Source organism: Peromyscus leucopus, chromosome 14, assembly GCF_004664715.2.
Source record: "Peromyscus leucopus breed LL Stock chromosome 14, UCI_PerLeu_2.1, whole genome shotgun sequence".
NCBI lineage: Eukaryota > Metazoa > Chordata > Mammalia > Rodentia > Cricetidae > Peromyscus > Peromyscus leucopus.
Window position 1 is genome coordinate 75,945,029 of NC_051075.1, and position 21,309 is coordinate 75,966,337.

At 49.2% G+C, this 21,309-nt stretch overlaps 1 protein-coding gene across 5 annotated transcripts in view; it reads left to right on the forward strand.

Moving 5' to 3' along the window:
* The window catches only part of Wdr25 (WD repeat domain 25), a 133,261-nt gene that overhangs the window by 92,504 nt on the left and 19,448 nt on the right, over nt 1-21,309 (forward strand). For all 5 annotated transcript variants that reach the window (XM_028858075.2, XM_028858076.2, XM_037210836.1 and 2 more), the window contains one exon: nt 1,515-1,645. In XM_028858075.2, coding sequence (XP_028713908.1) covers nt 1,515-1,645 — 131 coding nt within the window. The remainder of the gene's footprint in view (nt 1-1,514; nt 1,646-21,309) is intronic.

Sequence of the window (21,309 nt, forward strand, 5' to 3'; positions counted from 1 at the left end):
TTACCGGACGAACTGGAGCTGGCCGAGTTCTTACTCAGTGTATTGGGTCAGCAGACAGAAGAAGCCATCGGGGAGTGCTTTCTGCCCAGAATGAACCAACATAACCTTCTAGGGCTTGACATCTTAACGCTGTCCTTTCCACCAACTGTGTGCGTACAGATGCTCGTTTGTGTACATGTTTGCGGAAGCTGGTGGTCAACTTCGGGTATCATTCCCTGAGCCTTCCACCTTCTCACTGGGACCCAGGGCTTACTGATGAGGGGAGTCTTAGCAAGCCTTAGGGATCTGCCTGTCTGCCCTCCCCTGCCCATCATTATTGGGGTTGCAAGCATGCACCAGCAAGCCCAGTTTTTTTTTTTTTTAATGTGGGTTTTGGGATCAAACTCAGCTCATCATGCTTCTCTGGCATGGATTTTACCGACAGCCACCTTCCCAGCTTCTTGGCTGTCAGCTTCTGGGTTCCACTTTGCCGCTGCCTGGTTCAGTGGAGGAGACGTGGTAGCCAAAGGTGGCCAAGATTTCCCCACTTGGCTGACTTCACCACGTTGTGCTGTCTCTGAGGGAAGCCTCCTCTGTGCTATTGGAAGGTGCTGTCCCTGGCGTATGGACCTGGGCCCTAGTGATGTGTCAGGAGCCAAGCCAAGGTGCTTCCCCATGTGGTGCCTCTCAAAGCTGGTCTGATTTCTTGGTGCAGATGTGAACAAATTAAATGTGACAGATAAGAATCCCATCAGTGCCGTGGGGTGTACAAGTCACACTGGGCAGTGGAGGGAGTGCTGGTTTTAACTGTCCCTGAGTGATGAACACTGCTGAAGTTTCTATTGCTCACCTCTAGGAAACCATAGCGACAGCTGTTTCCACACTGCATGGGTCTGTGTGTGCCAGATATTTACCACAGTGCACAGAGGGACTCGACAACCGTTTATGATGATATGAAGAATGACCAGGGCTGTCTTGAGTCCTGTAGCGCTTGTGAGACCCCAGTGAGCCACACCTGATGTCCATTCTGTGGCTGGGCTGCTGTGCAGGTCACTGTCATTTGTGGCCCAGCATGTCAGGTCACCCACACCTGCTGCACACTGTAACAAACCCATCTTCATTTTTATAAGGATTGGAAGATGGGTCCTGAGATACATCCCAACCAGCTTTGCTTTTAGATTTTTAGATTTCTGCATCAACAGTCTCCTAGATTGCCTGTGCAGCCTGAGAAATTCCCCGAACCTCCCAGGCCTGTGTTCAGCTGTGCCGTGGTTAGTTGGCAGTTGGTTGAAATGAGATGACATACAACTCTGGCAGAGCAAGGGAAGGTGGAGTCCTGGGATCAGCTGCCTGGGTTAGTCAGGGTCTCTGGGGAGGGATTTGACAGGGAGTGGAAATGAACTGCCACCCTTCTCTGTTTCCAGAAAGTCTACACCGGGCCGCATAGGGCCCTGGAGAGCTGTGTGAACATCTCCACTTTGAAATACTTGTGATCTGAGTATTTTCTCGCTCTTTCTTGTCTGTCTGTGTTACAGGAACCCAAGTATTTAGTGGTCGGAGTGACTTCAGAATCACCACGTTGAAATTTCATCCAAAAGATCACAACGTCTTTTTATGTGGCGGCTTCAGCTCTGAAATCAAAGCTTGGGACATGAGGACTGGCAAGGTGACACCCCTTTTTCCAAGGCTGGCCTTTCATGTGTGGGGAATGTGTCTGTGTGTGTCTAGGACAGAGATCAGCCTTGGATGTTTGAGGAGCTGTCACAGAGTCTCACTGGGCCCTGGGCCTTGCTGACTGGGTAGGCTGACTAGACAGAGTGCTCCAGGGCTGTACCTGTCATGCCTCTCCAGTGGTGAGAGTGCAGTCTCACACCACTGCACCTGACCTTTTACATGGGCCTGGAGATTGAATTAAGGGACTCAACGCTTTTGAGGCAAGCACTTTACCGACTAAACCATCTGCTTAGTGCCTGCTAGGCCAGCCTTTCTATGGGAGAAGTTCCTCCGGAATTCGAATAAGCAGGGACAGCGCTGCACCTGTATATTTGAGGCAGGTTAGTTTTGGCTTCATATTTAAAGAGGGGTGAGCATCGTCTTCAGAGGTTTTAGAGAACAATTTAGAAACTAAAACACCACAGGTACAAGTCTATGCAGCATACCACCCTGAAGATTTGTTAAGTATCTACCGTGTGTGCAAAGTGACTCAGCCTGGAGTTCTCCAGGAGATAGACAACTCCAGTGCAGAGAACATTCTGGAGTGTACACATGTACATGGCTTGTCAGCTTGTCTTGAGGGGGCTTCCTGGAGGAGGTGTTGACCTCAGGGGCCTTAAAAGCTGGGGGTCTTCCACTCCTGCCCTGCTGCAGCCTGCTGCTCTGGTTGTCTCTGCCTCTTAACACACAGTGACCCCGCAGCAGCCCCCCCTGGCTCTTTCCATGGAACCCCCATCGTCATCGCCAGCAAACTGTGTTCCTCCCTTCACAGCGTCAGCCCTTCTGCCCATGTCCGCTGCCGTGTGGGGTGGCTGGCCTGAGCTGTCATTGTCTCGAGCTAGGAGAGCTTGGGCTTCCTGTTTGCTGGTCCTTCCATTTGTTCTCCACACAGCCGCAGAGTGATCTAAGTCAGATGGCTCCGTCCGCCGGCAGCATCTCCAGGTTCCCGTCTTAATTGCAGTGAAAGCCCATGATCCACAAGGCTTAACCGATCTCCCCAAAGCCCCTGATGATCAGCCCATCCCTGCCACACTCTGCCTTTCCCAGAACCTGCTGCACACTGGCTGCCTGTAGACGCGTACCGATGCTCATCCTGTTCCCTGTGTAGAGTAGGTGCCCAGAGGGAACATCGCTCAAATGCCACTTTCCCTGCCCACCACCCTCCTCAAGTTCACTTGTCCTCTGCTACTTTATTTCTCTCCATAGTTTTTACCATCACCTGGCTCAGCGGGGATTTTTCATGTTCTCGTGTCTGCCTGTCTCTCTCCACTCAAATGTGAGCTTTTGTGGGGCAAAGATTTTGTTGTTTGCTGGAGTGCCTGGCACAGGCAGGCACTTGGAGAGTCATAACTGTGGACTGTGCATACATGGGAGGTGGGAGTGTGAGCTACATGAGAGATATATGGGCTTGGCTGGTGAGGGCGCTGGGCAGCAGGGTGGGCTTGGGAGAGACCTTCAGTGCTGTGTCTTGGCCTGGGCCAGAGGAGGGTTGTCCAATCGGAACTAGTGCTGTGGATCCATGGAGGTTGGTGAGTTGGGCTGAGGAAGGGCTCTGTGCTGGTAGCAATAGCTATGGAGGAGGTGGAGAAGCAGAGGCGTGTGTGAGGCCTGTCAGGACTGTGACTGAGGGGCTTGGTGACTCCAGCTTGTTCTCAGTTTGTCCTAGAAGGTAGAGGCACAGCCTGTGCCATTCCTGTGCCCCATCTCCTTGCACGGAAGCTCATAGGGAAGGAGGGGGTGCAGGGCAGCAGGCAGTGGCCTCTTCCATTTCATCATGAAGAGGACCAGTGTTGTAGGGTCTACAGTACTAGGAGATCCTACTAGGAGGTCCTACCTGAAGGCATCCATGTTATCTAGGGATGCCCCCACCCTGGAGACATTGTGGAGCGGATGTGGGACAATGCATCAAAGCCTCCAAAGCCCAGATTCTATGTCCATACCCACACTGTGCACCGGACTAGCTTTCCAGGAAAGCGGTACCCTATAAGCTGTAGAAGGTCTGTGGGCTTCTGAGCAGAACCTACTAACAGAGACCCTTGCTTCAGAGTACTTGGTGGGTCTCTTCCTTCAAATACTTCTTAAATGACAGCATAGATCCATACACTTTGAAAGCACTTTTCTTTTGCAAAAGAAGCTTTTTGCAAAAATATTTGGGAAAGAGGAGTATTACCCATAAACTAGTGGACACAGTGGAATTTTTGAAAACATTAGAACACCTCTTCTTCTCCTCCTCCTCCTCCTCCTCCTCCTCCTCCTCCTCCTTCTTCTTCTTTAGGACACAAATACATAATAAATAGAAGGCAATATTTGAGCATGGTGTGTAAATAAAAAACTGTAGCTGGGCGGTGATGGCTCACACCTCTAATCCCAGCACTCAGGATGCAGAGGCAGATGGATAGATATCTGAGTTCAAGGTCAGTCTGGTCTACAGCGTGAGTTCCAGGACAGCCAGGACTGGTACACAGAGAAACCATGTGTTGAAAAACCAAAAAAGAAACCTTATAAGCAGACCCTTGGTGTGGGACCACTGTATGGCCCAGCTCTCCTGTAAAGGTGCATTCTGTGTTTTTAGCCTCAAAGACCAAACACGTAGGAAATTACTCACTATGGATGCCATCTGATTTAAGAGTTTGTTGCAAATACCAGCTTTTCTCCTGGGGCAGACGCCAGCTGACAAGTTCTGGGGAGAAGCAATTAGAAGCAGATGTTGCTGTTGCTGCTATCGGCACGTTTGCGAGTCTCTCCCAAGCTAATAACGTGGGTGAAGGGATCTGTACAGTGTTTGTTTGTACTTCCTCTTCACCAACAGTCCTCCCACACAGGGTCACAGTGAGTGGGGCACACTGGCTCTGTTTGCACCAGCTGGGCTCAGGGGACAACACACTTCCCTGCTTTGACACTGGCTGCTAGTTCCTCTGAATGGGGCCTGCAGAGGCTCTGTCCCTGGTGCTGAAGTCTGCAGTGAGCAACCGGGCCTTTTTCTCTCCTCCTTTGTTTGCTTTTGTTTTGGGAGAAGGTCTCACTATGTAGTCTTGGCTGCCTTGGGACTTTCTGTGTAGACCAGGCTGGCCTCAAACTCACAGAGATCTGACTGTCTCTGCCTCCACGCCCAGCAGTGTGGCCCTTTCCTGACCGTGCCGTCAGGGCTGCGGTGGGCATAGAGGGTAGAAGCAGGAGGAACACAGACCTTGGCTCACAGTCAGTCTGAGCTTTCCTGTGTCACCACCCAGGAGAGGAGTGCTTATGGGATAGCAGTGTGCAGCCTTATGACAGGAAGTTCAGGGGGAGTGGCCAGAGAGCCGCCAGGCGGAGAGACGTGGTGATGTTTGGTTATTTTCTCTCCACTGTGCCCAGCACCTTTGGTCTCTTTTTAAATATAGAGCCGGTTTGGTCTTTTCCCCTCCATACTCTGGACTCCTGGTTTTTTTTATGGAGCTTCGATGATGCCTTTGGCTTAGTAAGTCTTCCTTGCTTGCTCTCGTCTCATTCCCTGTGCCCAGCACAGCCTCAGATAGGCACCTGGTAGATTTCCACATAGAAGGAATCAGAAAAAGGACTTTTTCCAATCACCTTTTATTTATTTATTTTTGTAAATAAAGTTTTATTGGAATGCAGTCACATGCATTCATTTACATCCTGTCTGTGGCCTGCTTTCATACTACGATGGCAGAGCTGAGACTGCACAACCTGCAAAGCCCCAGATATGTACAGTCTGGCTGTCCCTGAGTGTAGAGGGACCTGGGTCGTGAGCTGCTGACGAAGCGGGGCCCGCTGTACCTGGCCTCTTTCCACGCATTTGCTCAGGGATTTTTTTTTTTCTTGATGGTTCTCCAGCTAGTGGTGTTTGGGTCATTTTTCTTGTTTTCTCACAGTGGACTATTAAAGTTTACTTTGTCATGCAGTCCACCATAATGGCATCTTTGTTCCAGGAGCTCTTCTACACCGGCGATTTAGACCCTTAAGCTCAAGTGTAATAACTCAGACTCTGAGTCAAAGTAAGCCAACATTTTGCAAGCAAGGAGCAGGCTTCTGCCATCAGGACCAAGGGTCTCAGGCCCATCACTGTGGGACCACTTCAGGCCAACAGCCTCACCCAAGGACTTCAGGCACAAGCTCCGATGAATAGCTGAAGTATAACTTTTAAGCTACATACCAGTCAGTAAATTTTTCCGAATCTTTAAAACTCAGCAAAACGTCAAACTTTGGGATTCTGACTCTGTCCAGCCCATCCCAGTTCATTATGGAAAATGGGCTGCTTGGCTCTCTTTCTCCTTTTCTTGGCTGATCTCCCTGCCATGGCATGGTGACTGGAGTCCATCTCATCATGACAAAGTGCCGGACTTCACATCCAGCCTCTGCAGGATGTACTCAGCTGCACTAAGCTGGCTGGATGCTGCTGGGGCCACATTTTGTGACTACTTCCTTCCAGCACCTTCTCTGGGAGGGCTGTTGTCTGATGCTAAGCGTGTCCTTAGTCTGGCTTTCATAGTGCTATGGGTGCCCCTCTCTCCAGAGCCAGGGGCTTGAGCTGCAAGAGACTTAGGTTCAAATCCTCCCTTTCTCACTCACTTACCTGGGCGATCCAAAGCAAAATAGGCAAATCTGCTGTGATGCACAGCCTCCCATCATTGTGGCAGAGGGAAACAGTGAGGATGTCTGCAGAGCAGGGTTCTCATATTTGCCCCATGGAGGAGAGCTCCAGTCCTCACTAGGGTATAGATTTTGCCTCCATAGTCCCCTGTGGTGGGGAGGGTTCTGCATGTCAGCAGGTTCCAGAGGATGCAGAAGAAGATGAGAGTTAAGACCTTTGAGTAGCCCTTCTCAAAGGACCTCTGAACTCAGTGGTTCCTGGCTTCTCTCCTGTGAGAACTCAGTGGGTCTTCAACTCAGTGGGTCTGTACCAGCTGTGACCTTTCTCCATGCCTGTGGCAGCTTCTGGTCTCCTTAGGCATCCATGGCTTCTTCATCCCCAGATACCTCTCAGATGGCTCCCAGTCATCTCAGCATCTCAGCACTGTATCTTCTAGTGAGCCTGAAGCAGAGCGGCACCCAGGGCCATGTGGCCCAACCAGTGTTTGCTCTGGGGTCTTTGTCGAGGGAGAGGCCTCTCTGACAATGGGTGTGAAGACAGCTTGCAGTTTAGAATGATGACTTCAGGGAATTCCCAGGATATCCTGTGTAGGGTAAGGTGCTGGTTCTTGGCCAAGTTTAGCCTCTCCAGCTTCTGGGTTCTGGTGGAATAACAGCTATAACAGTAATAACAACAGGACTAATAGCCTCCTGGTTTCTAGTCTGATGATACCCTGGCTTTAAGCCCTGCATGGTGTGGGAGCCATGGAGCTGACAGACATAGACCCATCAGCACCGTGTCGCATGACGGTCACCTTCAAATTCATTGTGTTTGGAGGCAAAAGTTAGGATAAGTCATCAAAGCAACTCTTCCCTTCTCGTATCACATTTGTTAGGGAAGCCCCAGCTCAGAAGCCATAGCCCGTGCTTAGGAATTATCTTTTCGCGAGGATGGACAATGGAACTCCAGCCTCAGCAAGTCACTGCTCAAAGAAGCTGGCAGGCCTAGCCTGGGAACTGGAGCAGCCTCGGAGAATCTAGGACGAGTGTCTCTCAGAGCTGGGGAGGCTGGACTCTGGCCCAGTTCCTCCCTGTGTGTGGGGTAGACGCCGGGCAGGCAGGGGGCTGAGTGCTTTTGCATCGCCTCCTGCTCTACCCTTGAGAAAGACAGCTGTGATGCGTCGAGACTTGCTGTGTTTCTGCTGCAGGCCCCCGCTGTTGCTCTGAACCTCCAACTTCCGCCCGCTCCGGGGTTCTCCCGATAATATCAGCTCTGACAGGCTAGCTCACTTTTGCTCAGCACACCCTGGTGCTGCTTTGACACGGATCATCAATATTTCATGCTTGTTCTACATTCTTCCTCCCTTTCTTAAGTGTTTAAAGGGACATTTTGACTCCCGGAATTGGCTTCTTGACCCTCTTCTGGCGCCATGTGCTAGGTCCCCAATGGCATGTGCCCTAACATGAGGTGACAGCAGGGTCCTGGCTGGCCCTTGGTCTTGTGGACCCTCAGCCTGGTTTTTTGTCATCACAGTTATTTACCTTTAAGTTGGGGTGTCCCAGGAGAAGGGAGCCTCCCCCAAGGCAGGGATTGGATCTCGTTGCCGCTGTGTCCTAGCACTTCCCATTCGTGCAGAGCACGTAGTAGGCTCTGGGAGAGACACACTGACAAGAATGACTAATAGCTCTAATCAAGACTGATAGAAAGATCCTGAGTAATTAACCAGCCCGTTGGCAGGCAGACAGAGGCACAATCCACTGATTTCATTGCCGGCCCCTGATGTGGGTGGCCTTCCTCGGATGGAGTTTCCTCCCTGGGTAGGGGTGGCCTGAGCTGACGGGGGCTGCACTGACCCACCTGGTCCAGTGGGTGGATGCATCTGGGAGCTGCCTGCCTTCTTGTCTCATCTGGTGGCCCGGCATTGGGATGTTTGAAAACTCCTGGTGACCGCAGCCTTGAGGCCCGAGTGTGGGTGCTAGGCTAGTGCCCTGAGTGGGGTTGTCAGGGTTTCATGTGCCTTCATCTCCCTGATGGCAGCCGTTTGAGACCCAGCTTCGCCCACGCTGTGCTCCATGCCATCAGTTTTGGTGACACTGTAGGCAGGTTGCTTATTTGCCCTAATGAGGTTTTGATTACTTTCCATCCGTCTCTTTCATCTGTTTCATATTAAAACGCCTTTCTATCTGGACTCTTTGTCCTCTCTACGGTTCTGACTAAGCTTTGCTGCAAACTTTTCAATGCAGATGAGACATCCACAGAGCTGGAGATGCAGGGAGAGGGTAGGTATGCGGCAGGATTCCGGGGGTGCTTTGCTTTCCCAGGATCCTATTTCCTTATCTGTCAGGTGGAGGTGGGTGAGGCTCTGGGCCACCTCTCAAACCTCTGTTATCAGACTTTGAGTGTCGCAGCTGTCTACCCTGTTTTATAGCTCTTTCTGTCCTAGTAGGCCTGGGAGGGAGAGCCGGCACCATCTCCAGTGTAAGCTCAGACCAGGAAGCATTCTCCTAACCCCCTGCGAGTGCAAGCCCACTGCCTACAGTCTAGGGAGGAAGCTGGCCCTGACAGGGTCAGCTCTCAGGCCAGGCCAGACAGCCATGGAGGCTTGGATCTGAAGCAGGAAGTGCAGGAAGAGGACGCATGTCATTTGTCAATGTCACAGATGCTTTCTGAGCCCCTACCAGATACCAGGTGTTGTCCTGGGGCATGATGTCACACAGCCCAGCTGGACTATCCACTCCTTCAAGGGATTCCGTCCACAGAGCAAAGCCCACTGCTGAAGACAGGTAGCTGTGTCTCAGGATGTCTGAAGCATTTGCCAGCCCCACCGGTCACCTTCACAAGTGGTTGGGGTACCCCCTGTGGTCTCCTAGGCAGTCCCAAACCCTGGGCAGAGGAGGGCAGCTAGTTCCCAGAGTCTAGAGCCTCTAAGACTTGCCCCTAGCTTTTTCTTTTGAGTGTTCCCTTGGGTGGGTTGCTGTTTAGAAACTGTAGGAGCCCGGGGCCAGCGACCTAGGACTGTCATTTGCACCCACCCACTAGGCAACTCGATGTGAAGAGCAGAGGCCTGGCTCTTAGATATGTGGTGATTCTGTAGATACAGTGTGTATAGATTTCTGCTTTGTGTATCCTCTACCAAGTGTGTTGCCACTGAGGAAAATTCTATGTTGTGCCCAATGGTTCTCACCCTCAGGTGCTTAAAATTATTTTAATTTAAATTTTAATTATCTTCTTTTACCTGACTTCCTTTCCATGGCTTGTGTCCAGTGGTTTGATGTCCAGGTTATTTTTATTTTGTCTGAATATACTTTAAATGCTTGGTAATCTTTTGGTGACAGCTTTATTCAGATACCATTCAACTCACTTGTTTAAAGCGTTAGGACAGTAGTTTTTGGTGTGTTTCCAGCACACGGCGGCCATCACCCCAGTCAGTTGTGAACATTTTCATCACTAGTAAAGGAGCCCTGTGCTTGTGGCAGCCCGGCCTCTGTCCCTAGGCCCTTCAACCACAGGTCTATTCCCGTCTCTAGCTGTCATTTATGAATCTTGTTGAGCTCACTGGTGTCCTTATTGATTTTTCTCCCTGCTGGACATATTTCTTTTTCACTCCTTCAGCCTTTTTTCTTTTTCATTTTTAAAGAGATAGGATCTCACTCCACAGCCCAGGCTGGCCTTGAACTTACGACAATCCTCCTGCTTCCACTTTCAAAGTGCTGGGATTGTAACTGTGCTCTTCTTCCTGGGTCTGCCCACTTCTGAAGGAAGAGTTGACGGCCCTAACTGTGATGTGGCTTCTTCATTAGTCTCACACCCCAAGTCTGTCGGTTTTGCCTTAGGCGTTTTGATACCTTATTAGTTGCTTACACTGTAAGGCTTGGAGAGCTGGCCCTTCTGTGTTCCTAATAACTTACTTTCCCTGATCATCTGTTAAGATAGGGTTTCTGCTCTCCTTTGGTTATTGTGAGGTAATCTTGCTTGTTTGTTTGCGACATGGCCTCTGAGCTTGTGGCCTCAGTTGTAGCTCCTCTTGAGTTCCTGATTCTCCTGCCTCTGTGTTGTCAGGTGTGGGACTACAGGCCCATGCCACCAAGCCTGTCCCCTTCTCTGGTTGTAGCCGAGCATTTGTACAGTGGTCTTTCCTGCTTTCTGAGCACACTGCTTTTCCTTTTCTAACTTTCTGAGGGTTGCTATGGAATTTGCTACATTAAAGCTAATTCAAGCCCACTTTCCATTGATCCTGTAGGACTCCAAAGGCATGCTGGGCACTTTGGTGTTTTCATTTTGTTTTTAAGTATTTATTCGTGTGTGGAGAGAGGGCAGAGGAAGACGTCAGGTGCACTGCTCTGCTACTTTCCCTTTATCCGCTGAGATGGTTTTCACATTGAACCTTGCGTCAAGCCAGCAGCCCACAAGCGCCACCCATCTCTCTGTCTCTCCACCCCCACTCCAGTGCTGGGGTGACAGGTATGCAACCACATGGGAAAGTTTTCCATGGGGGTTGGGGATTTGAACTCAGGTCTTCAAGCTTGCTCAGCAAGTGCTGTTATCTACTCTTCAGCTCTCTCCTTATTCCACGCTGAGTGCTTTTTAAGAGGGCTTCTTCAACTTTTTCCACTTGTAGCCCCTTTTCCCCAAGTTTTTTTTTTTTTTTAATGCAGTTCCAGGTATCTAGATAATATAAAATGCATCTATAAATCAAGCACTTACTGGTACTAAATCATAAGGAAATATATTCCAACAGTTCTTTGATACACATATGATTTATGTACATACCATTATTAAAGATGAACACAAATCTGTGTATTAATGAGATAGGTAGGTGCACTTGTGTGTTTTTACACGAAGCATTAAGTCTTGGCAGATTATTTGATACTGAAGGACATGAACATCTTCATCATTTTTCAGTTGATGGATATTCTGATTTTATAATTGTCAGTGTGGAAAACTCTGCTTTGCATAAACATGAAGTATAAAACTACAGAAGTATGTTTGGGATCACTTCAGAAGTTACTAGAAATTCTGCCCTAAACCCAATCCACAACCCATTTAGTAGTGTGTGTGTGTGTGTGTGTGTGTGTGTGTGTGTGTGTGTGTGTGTGTTCATTTGTATGCATGTGCACGTGTGTGTGGAAGCCAGAGGACTGCAGGTATCATTCCCCATTCCCCGTGTGCCATCTACCTTTTCTTCTCTCTCTGTCTCTCTCTGTCTCTGTCTCCCCCCCACCTCTTTTGAGACAACTTGTTTTACTGCCCTAGAACTTGCCCAGTAAGCCAGGCTGCCTGGCCAGCAAGCCCCAGGGGTCTGCCTGCCTCTGCCTTCCTGCAATGGGATTACAAACTTACACTATCATACTTGGCTCTTTAAAATGTAGGTCCTGGGGATTGAACTCAGGTTCTTACGTTTGCTGAGGCAAGCACTTTGCTAACAGGCTATCTCCCTAGTGTCTCATTTAGTGGTTTTTATGAAACTCAAGTTAGCAATTCTGGCATTGGCTAACTTTTTAAGTCAGACATCCTAATCCAATCCCATAATGTGCCAGTTTGATACTGACATGCCAAAGAATGACAGCAGGAAGGAGCCAAAGGTATTTGTTTATTTATTTATTTATTTTATTTTATTATTATTATTTTTTTTTTTTGGAGACAGAAATTCTCGGTAGCTTTTGAGTCTGTCCTGGAACTCACTCTGTAGACCAGGCTGGCCTCAAACTCACAGAGATCCGCCTCTCTGCCTCCCAAGTGCTGGGATCAAAAGCGTGTGCCACCACCACCCAGCAGGAGTCAAAGTTTTTGTTTTCTGTTAATTTAACCATTGCATTTACATAAGGATAGAAAAAAATCTTACATACAGTAAAAACCCCATGATTCATAATGTAATATCCTGTAATTGGAGCCAGGATGTTACAGGCAGTGTTGGTTGGTGCCTCATGGTGTGATGGCACTTGTGTGTTCAGGACCAAGTTGCAGGAAACTGTGAGATACAAGGTGAGTGCTTCCAGAAACAGTTGGAGTTAAGCACATGTTAGAATTTGAATTACTTTTCAGTGGTTGTGCATTCAGAGACCCTTCACTTTGGCCTGTTTCTGTGACCCTCACATTGAGTCACGGGCCAGTTTATACTTCTTGTATCTCCTTCCTTCCTTCCTTCCTTCCTTCCTTCCTTCCTTCCTTCCTTCCTTCCTTCCTTCCTTCCTTCCTTCCTTCCTTCCCTCCCTCCCTCCCTCCCTCCCTCCCTCCCTCCCTCCCTCCCTCCCTCCCTCCCTTCCTTCCTTTTTTTGAGACAGGATCTTACTAGATAGCCCTGGCTGTCCTGGAACTCACTATGTAGACCAGACTGGCCTCCAACTCATAGAGATCTGCCTACCTCTGCCTCCTGAGTGCTGGGACTGAAGGCATGTGCCACCATACCCGGTCTTATTTTTTTTTTTTTTTAAAGTTTGTTTTTATTTAAGAGTGTGTGTGTGTGTGTGTGTGTGTGTGTGTGTGTGTGTGTGTGTGTGTGTGTTATACCAAAGAGTAACTTTCGGGAATTAGTGGGTTCCAGGGACTGAACTCAGGTTTCCAGGGTTGACAGTGAGTACCTTTACCTTCTGAGCCATCTCATTGGCCCTCTTCTTTTTTGAAATGTATGTCCGAGCTCCTCACTTTTATCATTTTTTTCCTAAAAAACATCTCTTAACAGTTTTGCAAGATGGGCCTGTGGGAAACAAATTCATTTAAGTTTGTGATTTTTTTTTCTTTTTTGAGAAGCCTTTATTTTTCCTCCACATTATCATCATCATCATCATGTGTGCAAACACAGGCATGCATGTGTGCCACATTGTGCTTTGGAAGTCAGAAGACAACTTTATGAACTTGGTTTTCTTTCTCCTTCTATTGTGGATTTTGGGGATTGAAATCAGGATGTCAGGCTTGCTCAGCAAGTGCTCCTACCCTCTAGCCCTCTCACTGACCCCTTATCCATTTTTCAAAGCTAGATTTGCAAGGTAAAGAATTCTCGGCTGCTGGTTTCTTCCTCTCTGTTCCTTGACTGCTCTGCCTTGTTCTCTGTGTGACTCTGAGAGGAGCCTGAGTGTGGTTCGCTTTGCTTCTCTGCAAATGTGGTTCTCTGCTGCCTGGCTGCTGGCATGGTGTTTTCTTCCTCTCCAGTTTTCTGTAGCTTAAAATTCTGTGCCTAGATATAGCTGTGTTATATTTTTGTCTATTCCCCCTTTTATCCACTTTGTGTTCCCTGGGGCTTCTGGACCTGCCCTGTGTGCACCTGTCATTCATCTGGGAAATTCTCACATGTGACTGTCCTAAAGATTTTTTTCTCAGCTCTGTCCTTCCTTACAGCTGTGTGTATGTGTATATGTGTGTATGTGTGTGTGTTCTCATATATGTGGGTGCTCATGGAGGCCAGAAGTTCATGTTGAAGGTCCTTCTTCAGTTGTTCTCCATTGTACTTACAGAGGTGGGGTCTCCCACTGAACCCAGAACTTGCTGATTTGACTCTTCTAGCTGGCCGGCTTGCCCAGGAGATCCCCTGCCTCTGACTCCTCAGTGCTGGGATTACAGGTGAGGGATTGTGCCTACCCAGCTTTTTATTTTGTGTGGGTGCTGGGCATCCAGACTCCCAGAGCCACCCTGCCCTGATATTCCACTCCAATATGTGCCCTACAGTTGTTCCATAGTCTCTCCTGGGCTTTTCCTCCAGTCTTCCTTCTCTTGGCTCTTATAAACTCTGAGGTATCTATTGAAATGTCCTTAGTCATCTACAGTGTAGTAACCAGCCCATCGGAGGAGCCCTTCATTTCTGTTTTGACGATCCTTTCTGGGATTCTCCCCTCCGCCTGTAGTGCCCATACCACACACTTCTCTAGAGCCCGAAGCATGGAGAACACAGCTGTTTCTCATTACGGGTCAGTCCAGCATCCCTCTTGTCTCATTGCTGTGCTCCTCTGATCCTACCTTGTCTTCTGTCATGCACCTTGTCATGCTTACCTGGCAGGCAGGTATGCTAGGTGAACACATCTGAGGTCAGACTCCGAAGATGGTGGAAGTTGTTTGTGTGGGGGAGGTATTGCCCTTTAGTCCTGGCCAGTCCAGGCCTCTACTGAACTTCATGTGTTTCTCAGTGCCTATGCCCCCAGTGGCTAGTCCCTTGAGATCAGACAGGCCAGAATGGGCTGGCTTGGGTATTTTCTTCCCCCAATAGAAGGCAGCATGGCGGGAACTGTGTGTTCTCCTGCCACAGGGAGGGCTTGAGCCAGCTGGGGTTGGCCATGTCCTTTCTGCACATCAGTTCAGGGTGTGAAAAGCCACAGTGTCTCCGGCTGTGCTAAATGGTCCTCCTGAGGGCAGGCCTCCTTAACAACAGAAGGCTCAGGACATTTCAATGTGCATTTATCCCAAATGCTTGGGACCAGAAGTGGTTTTGGATTTCTGATTCTTTTAGATTTTAGAATATTTACATATGCATGATGATATAACTTGGGGACAGGACTGAAGACTAAACATAAAATTCATTTATGTTTCATTTATACCTTGTGTACATGGCTTGAAGTTCATTTAATACACGATTTTTAGTGTCCACTCAGTGCATATGTGTGGCCAGGTATGGAACCTCCACTGTGGCATCTCAGTGACACTCAAAGGTTTTAGACTTTGAAGTGCTTTCCAGAGTTTGGGGTTGGGGACCCTGGAGCATCTGAGCAGGGGTGGGACTCCTTCTGGTCTTCACTGTGACCTGGAAGAGCTCCTGGAGGTAACACAGAACATTGATGTCACTTGGTCTCTTGGAGGTCATGGAGAAGACTATTCAGAGCGTGCATTTCTTCATGTGTGAGTTCAGAAAACAATCTCATCTCATGGAAACAGTGACAGGCGCATGCAAAAACGTGTTCATAGTGTCCCTCAATGTCCATGGTGTCTTTCGTTTGTTGTGATACCTCCTCTTCATTTCTGACTATGGCATTCATGTCATCCCCTCAATGAAGTATCACATCACCTCAATGAAGTATCGATTTTCTTCATTGCTTTTCTTTTTCCAACCTCATTGATTTCTGCTCTAATTTTTGTTTTCTTTATCTTGCTTTTTTTTCACCTGCCTTTTTTCTAGTAATCAAGCAAGTTGGGTCATTAGATTTTTTTTTTTTAATGGAAATAGCTAAATGCTACCCAGGTTCCTTTTCTGCCTGCTACAAATAAAATATACTGTTTTAATTCAATTTAAAAGTTTTCTAATTTTATTCTGACGTCCTCTTTGACATATGGGTTTAGAATTATATTATTTAATTTCCAAACATGAAGAGATTCTCCAGATATCTTTCTGCTGTTAACTCCTAACCTAATTCTGTTGTGGTTGGAAACACAGGTTGTGTGGCTCTCTGTTAGTCAGGACTGTTCTCACCCAGAGGGACATACCTACTGACTGACTGGCACATGCTCGGAAGTCATGCCCGCCTTTGTGGGCAGATGGTCCAACAGTGCACTGGGGTCAGACTGGCAGCTGGGGCCTTCCATTCTGCACTGGCTCTTTCCATTATTGGGGGAAGTGCATGGATGTGAGCCTTGAGGTCTCCAGCTGTAGTTGTGGGTTTGTCTCTCTTTTTGGCTCTGTCTTCTTCTGTTTCATAGTCTTGGAAGCTGCCACTCCAGCTCTGCTGAGGTCCTGCTGTTAGGTCAAAACTTCTAGAGAACATAAGAAAAAGGAAAGAAGGAAGCAAGAGAAGGGGACAGAGGAAGAGAGAGGAGAGATGGAGAAAGGGAGAAGGTAGAAGGAAGGAGGAGGGAGGAAGAAAGAAGAAGGAGGTAGGAAGGAAGGAGGGAGGAAGGATGGAGGAGGAAGGAGGAAGAAAGGAAGTGAGGAGGGACGAAGGAGGAGGGAGGAAGGAGAAGAAGAAGGGGGAAGGAGAGGAAAAAGGAAGGAAGGGAGAGAGGGAGGCGGGCCTCTATGTTCCCCGTCCTCCCCACTCCCACTTGCTTTTCTTCCTCAGCTAGTGCCTGTGTTTTATCTAGAACCCTGGCTGTCATTGACTTGTCCCCATCAGCTCTGGGTCTGTTCTTAGCTCATTTCTTCCACTTGGCCTCCATTGGTTAGAGGCCAGCTGTCTTCTGGGTCCACATGAATGTCTCTCTTCAGGAGCTTTTCCACAGCCCCTCACCCCCAGCAAACCACTGGCTGTGCCTTCCACAGCCTGGGCTGTGGCTGTCCTGGGGCTTGCTGCCCATCACTGGACTAGACTCACTAGGAACCTTGCTCATGTGCTGGCTTGGCTTGGAACTCTGCAGAGTCTGACTTTAGGAGACTTCCATGGTTCAGAGCTCTGTTCTGTACCAGTGGATGCTTGTGTGGCTTCACATATGGGTGTTCCTGTGCCTGTTAGCAGACACTCTGTCTGGCACAGCCTCTTCTCACCCACAGAGAGCCGATGGCCACTTCTCAGTGGGTCCCATGGGAAGGCTGAGCTCTGCTGGCTGTGCTAAGAGGAAGTGGCCTGTCCAGGCTGTAGTCACATAGTGCCTGCGCTCCATACACATTCAGGGAGAAAACGAGGGCTGGGCCTCGGCACGCTCCTCCATCAAGCACACTGCTTGGCTCTTAACCAGAACATTGAATTTTTTTTCTTTCTTAAATAAGGTATTATCTGCTTTACCTCATCCACTTGCTCACTGAACATACTTTGAGCTCCTGCTGTGTGCCTGGCCTCTTCCTGGTTCATAAGGCTCAAAGAGGCTGTAGGAAATGCCTCTGGCTGTGGTAGCACCATCCACGCAGATGCTGGACCAGATCAGAAACCTCTGCGACAACTTTAGGGTTACAGTCTCCTACCCTGCCCAAGTCCTCATGTTTTCCTCCTTCAGGACAGTGTAAGGCCATGCAGGTTGTCCACTGCACACAGACGCCTGGCCAAAGGATGACCAGGGTTCCAGTCTCTAGGCAATCTCATATATTATACAAAAAATTGGTTTCCTTATGACATTTTACACATGTATAGAATGAACTTGGATCCTATTTGCTCCATTATCCTCTCTTGTCTCCTCTTCTCCTCCAGAAGATGTCATATGGGCCAACAGTAGCTCTGTCTCTTTCCCTGCTGTCCCTTACTTGGTATGAGAGGGACCATGAGCTGTAGAGAGGGTGTGGTGAGGTCCCCTGTCACTTAAAGTGACTTAGAACGGACAGGCAATAGAGACCCATGTGTGACTCAGGACCAGGACAGACAGATGTGGCTCTAGGTCACATTATAACCCAAGTGGTGTGAATAGGAAGATGCCCACCAATGCTCAGCTTAGCCAGCTGGCACCCTCCACCAATGGCTGGCACCCTCCACTGTAGCTCTTTGGGCACATGCATTTGCATTTTAATGTGATTTTCCCCGGCTTAATATCACATCATTAGCATTTCCCATATTGTTAAAAGACTTTTGGACGCTATAATTTTTAACAATTATCCAGTATGCCATGATGTATTTAACCAGTCCTTTGTTGTGGGTATTTATAATATTTCTGTGTTTTCTTTATTATAACACTGAGGCGAGTGTCTGACTTCCTAGGTGGGGTGCTGGTCAGATGCATGCATGCTTATTAAGTCTGTGTAGCCCACCTCCTTCCAGAGGGCAGCTGCCTGCCTGAGCCCCAATCTAATTCATCACTTTGCTTTTTTGGGGTACTGTGAGGCTTTTGTAGGCCCAGTTCTGTCTGGAGAGGAGCTGGTACACAGAGAAGGGATAGGTACGGTGACCAAAGAGGGATCTGGGGCCAGGGTCCCAGGAGGGAGTAGGCAGAAACTAAGCTAGGCCAGGGGAGGCTGCCTTCCTTCCCCGGGGTGTCCTGGGTCCGGAGCAGGTCCAGGATGTGAAGCTCCTCCTGCTCTCTGCTCATCAGTCCCACAGAATCCTTGGAATTCAGACAGCATGCCAGACAAACACAGAAGTCAGATCTTGGTGTCAGGTCCAATGTATGGAACAATAATAAGCATTGGATGGGGAGATAGAGGGAGCCCTACGATGATAGGGGACTTGCTCCCTGTGTGGCTAGTATCGATCGGGAAGTAGGTCTTGTAGCCTGCCTGCTTTTGTCTGGGGGCTGCTGTGGTCTCAGTCACACCCAGCAAGCACTAATTGAGCAGCTACTATTGTGGAGTATAGCATGACAGGGTCAGGCACAAGTGTCTGGCTACAGATTTGTCATGACTGTAGCAAGGCCTCCAGCTGGCTGTGTGGTCTGTGTGGTCCTGGGCAGGATACATCCCCTCTCTGAATCAGAGTCCTCATCTACACAGTGAGGGTGCTGACCTTGACTTTCTAGAATGCCCATGGGGATTGTGGGTAATAGGTATGGCACATGGCAGGTGTTGGTTGCTCAAATGGTCGCAGCAGACCTAGCCCTCTCTGAGCTCCTGGTAGTCGAGCTGTCTTCAGTTTGCTAACAGCAGGATGCATCTGTTCCGGTAGCTGGGTGCACCCTGACCAAAATGCCAAGTATCTGTGCCGTTGGCAAAAGATGATCACCCAGGGCGATGGCACGGCCAGTGCAGGGGATCACAGGCTCCGGCAAACGTTCTCCTGCACCTTTGATTAATTTTTAAAAGGCAAAAGTAAATTAATTATTGCCAAGTCAGTGTGGGCACTCAGACTGCATGGAAAAGCCAAGGTGCAGTCTTCTATGTCAGCCATGGAGGGTGTAGCCCAGGGTGGCCCAGGAGCTGTGTGTCAGCCATGGAGGGTGTAGCCCAGGGTGGCCCAGGAGCTGTGTGTCAGCCATGTGAGGGTAAGTGTGTTAGCCCATGGAGTGTGGTCCCAGAGTGAGCCTGCCAGGACTGTGTCAGCCATGGAGGGTGTAGCCAGGGGGCCAGGGTGTGTGCACCATGGAGTAGCTGAGCGTGTCAGCCATGGAGGGTGTAGCCCAGGGTGGCCCAGGAGCTGTCACTCCACATGGAAGCCTGGCCAGTGACACCCTCACTCTAGAGAAGGTGGGTGGCCCACAGGGGTGGCCATGGTTGGGGGGGGGCAGGCTTCTCTTTGCATCTGCCCCACACTCCTTCCAAGTCCAGGACTTCAGGACCTGCTCTCAGGGCGGCTCCTTGGGCTGCCCTATGAGGCTCACACCAGGAAGACCATGTGTGAGCCTGGCCTGGCCTTTGTTCTCCCTCCCACACTGAGTGGACAGTGCTGGAGGCCGGTGTCACCATGTCCCCTCGGTTAGGGGGCTGAAAGTCCTTATCCGCTGACTTTCTCAGTCCTCCATTCTCCTTTCTCCCAGCATCAGGAAGAAGCTGAGCCCCAGGGTGTGGCCTGTGGGGACCAGAACCCCAGCACTCATCTGGAAGGCTCAGCTGAGACCTTCACAGTGTCTGCAGTCAGCTCCTTCCTCAGAACTGTAGGGACTCTCGCAGGCCACGCTTCACTGCCAACTGCACTTCTGCCAGAGCCCTGTCAGCTCCGTTCCTCCTCATGGGAGTCTGCGAACAAGGGAAGGCCGAGGGGCTATAAAATGGAGGAAGATGGAGGTTCATCGGGAGGCCCCGATGTCACCATTGAGGAGGAAACTGGTTTCCATTGTGTGGTTTGTGATGATCACACAATGGAGATGACAGATCTCAAAGGGATGAACTAGTGATTTCATATAGGCACGTTTGGGTTTGTAAGTGTGCATAGGAGTTTTCCAGGTAACAAGTCACATTAGGGTATTTTAGGCCCAACAGTAGTGTCGGGCAAGGATATGTATGTAAGAGAATGTGTGGTAGAGGGTTGTGTAGTTAGAGACCACATTGCTCCCATGTGTGTGTGCATGTACATACTTGCATGTATGCGAGTGCTCGTTGTGTGTGTGTGTGTGTGTGTTTGTGTGTGTGTACGTGTGTACACGTGTGTACGTGCTCATTCAGAGGAAGGTTAGGAAAGAAAGTCAGGCCAGTGTTTTGAGCTGGGCAGGGCAGGGCCTCCACCCCAGCTATTTGTGGATTGTGACCCACAGCCAAATACTCCAAAGGGAGCCTTTGGATTTGGGGACCTCCTCACATATCCTAGACTGCTCTCAGCTTGTCCCTGGGGAGCCAGGCAGCTCATCAGTCACACCTAGGTGTGAAGGGGAAGGTGCCCTCCCAGCATATGGTTATTAAAGTGCGCCATCTTTAAGCCTCATTAGGGAGTGTTAAATGCTAATGAATTTAGAGAGGGGTGTCTTGGGGCCTCTGTTTCCTTGGAAACATTTGAGAGCAGGTGCTTTATAATGAGCTGTACCTATTTTAAAAGTGAGCGGTGAGGGCTCTTTGATAGGCCGGCTCTCAGATGCTGATGGGCAAGTGTGCACAGAGCAGTGAGGCCAGTGGAGATGTGCTGCGCTCTCTGGAATAGCATCTCTCTGGTGGTTTCTATAGAAACGGCCGGCACCTAGGTAGGAGAACAGCCAAGCTCCAGGTTTGCTTACACAACACTGGGCACACCCAGCCTCCGAAGACTGCGGATCCTGTGGGACGGGGTGGGGGACAGACACGCCTTGCCACAGCCGTAACATGCGATGTTAATTGTCTTTTCTCCACCTACCGCCTGATTTCAGCTGTCCCCACCCTGCCTATTATTCAGGGCCAGCTGATGAGAAGTAGAATGAACATTTGTGGAGCTAATTCCTCCCCACAGAGCACTTTAAAGAAACTTTTCATTACTGAAAAATTTAAATATCCACCAAAGTAGAGGAGTTACTTAATGACCCTGCCCAGCCATCGCTCCTTGCAGTGGTGTGAGCTGGTGACCACCTGGCTGTTCTAACCCCGCCCACGCCCCAGTAGCCTCCACTCCTCTCCCTCCCACTGTGGTGTTCAGAAGCAAGTCTCAGACATCCATTTCATTGGCAAATACTTTTTTTTTTTTTTTTTAAAGATAAGGGCTTCAAAATTATTATAATACCATTATCCCTTCTAAGACTTTAGCAGTAATTCCTTAATACCATCAAATATCCAGTCTGTGCTCAGATTTCCCTGTAGCCTCATAATTTGCCTTAAATAGTTGCCCTGTTCAGATCGGGGCCTAAACATTTGGTTGATAAGTCTCTCCAGTCTTGTTTAATCT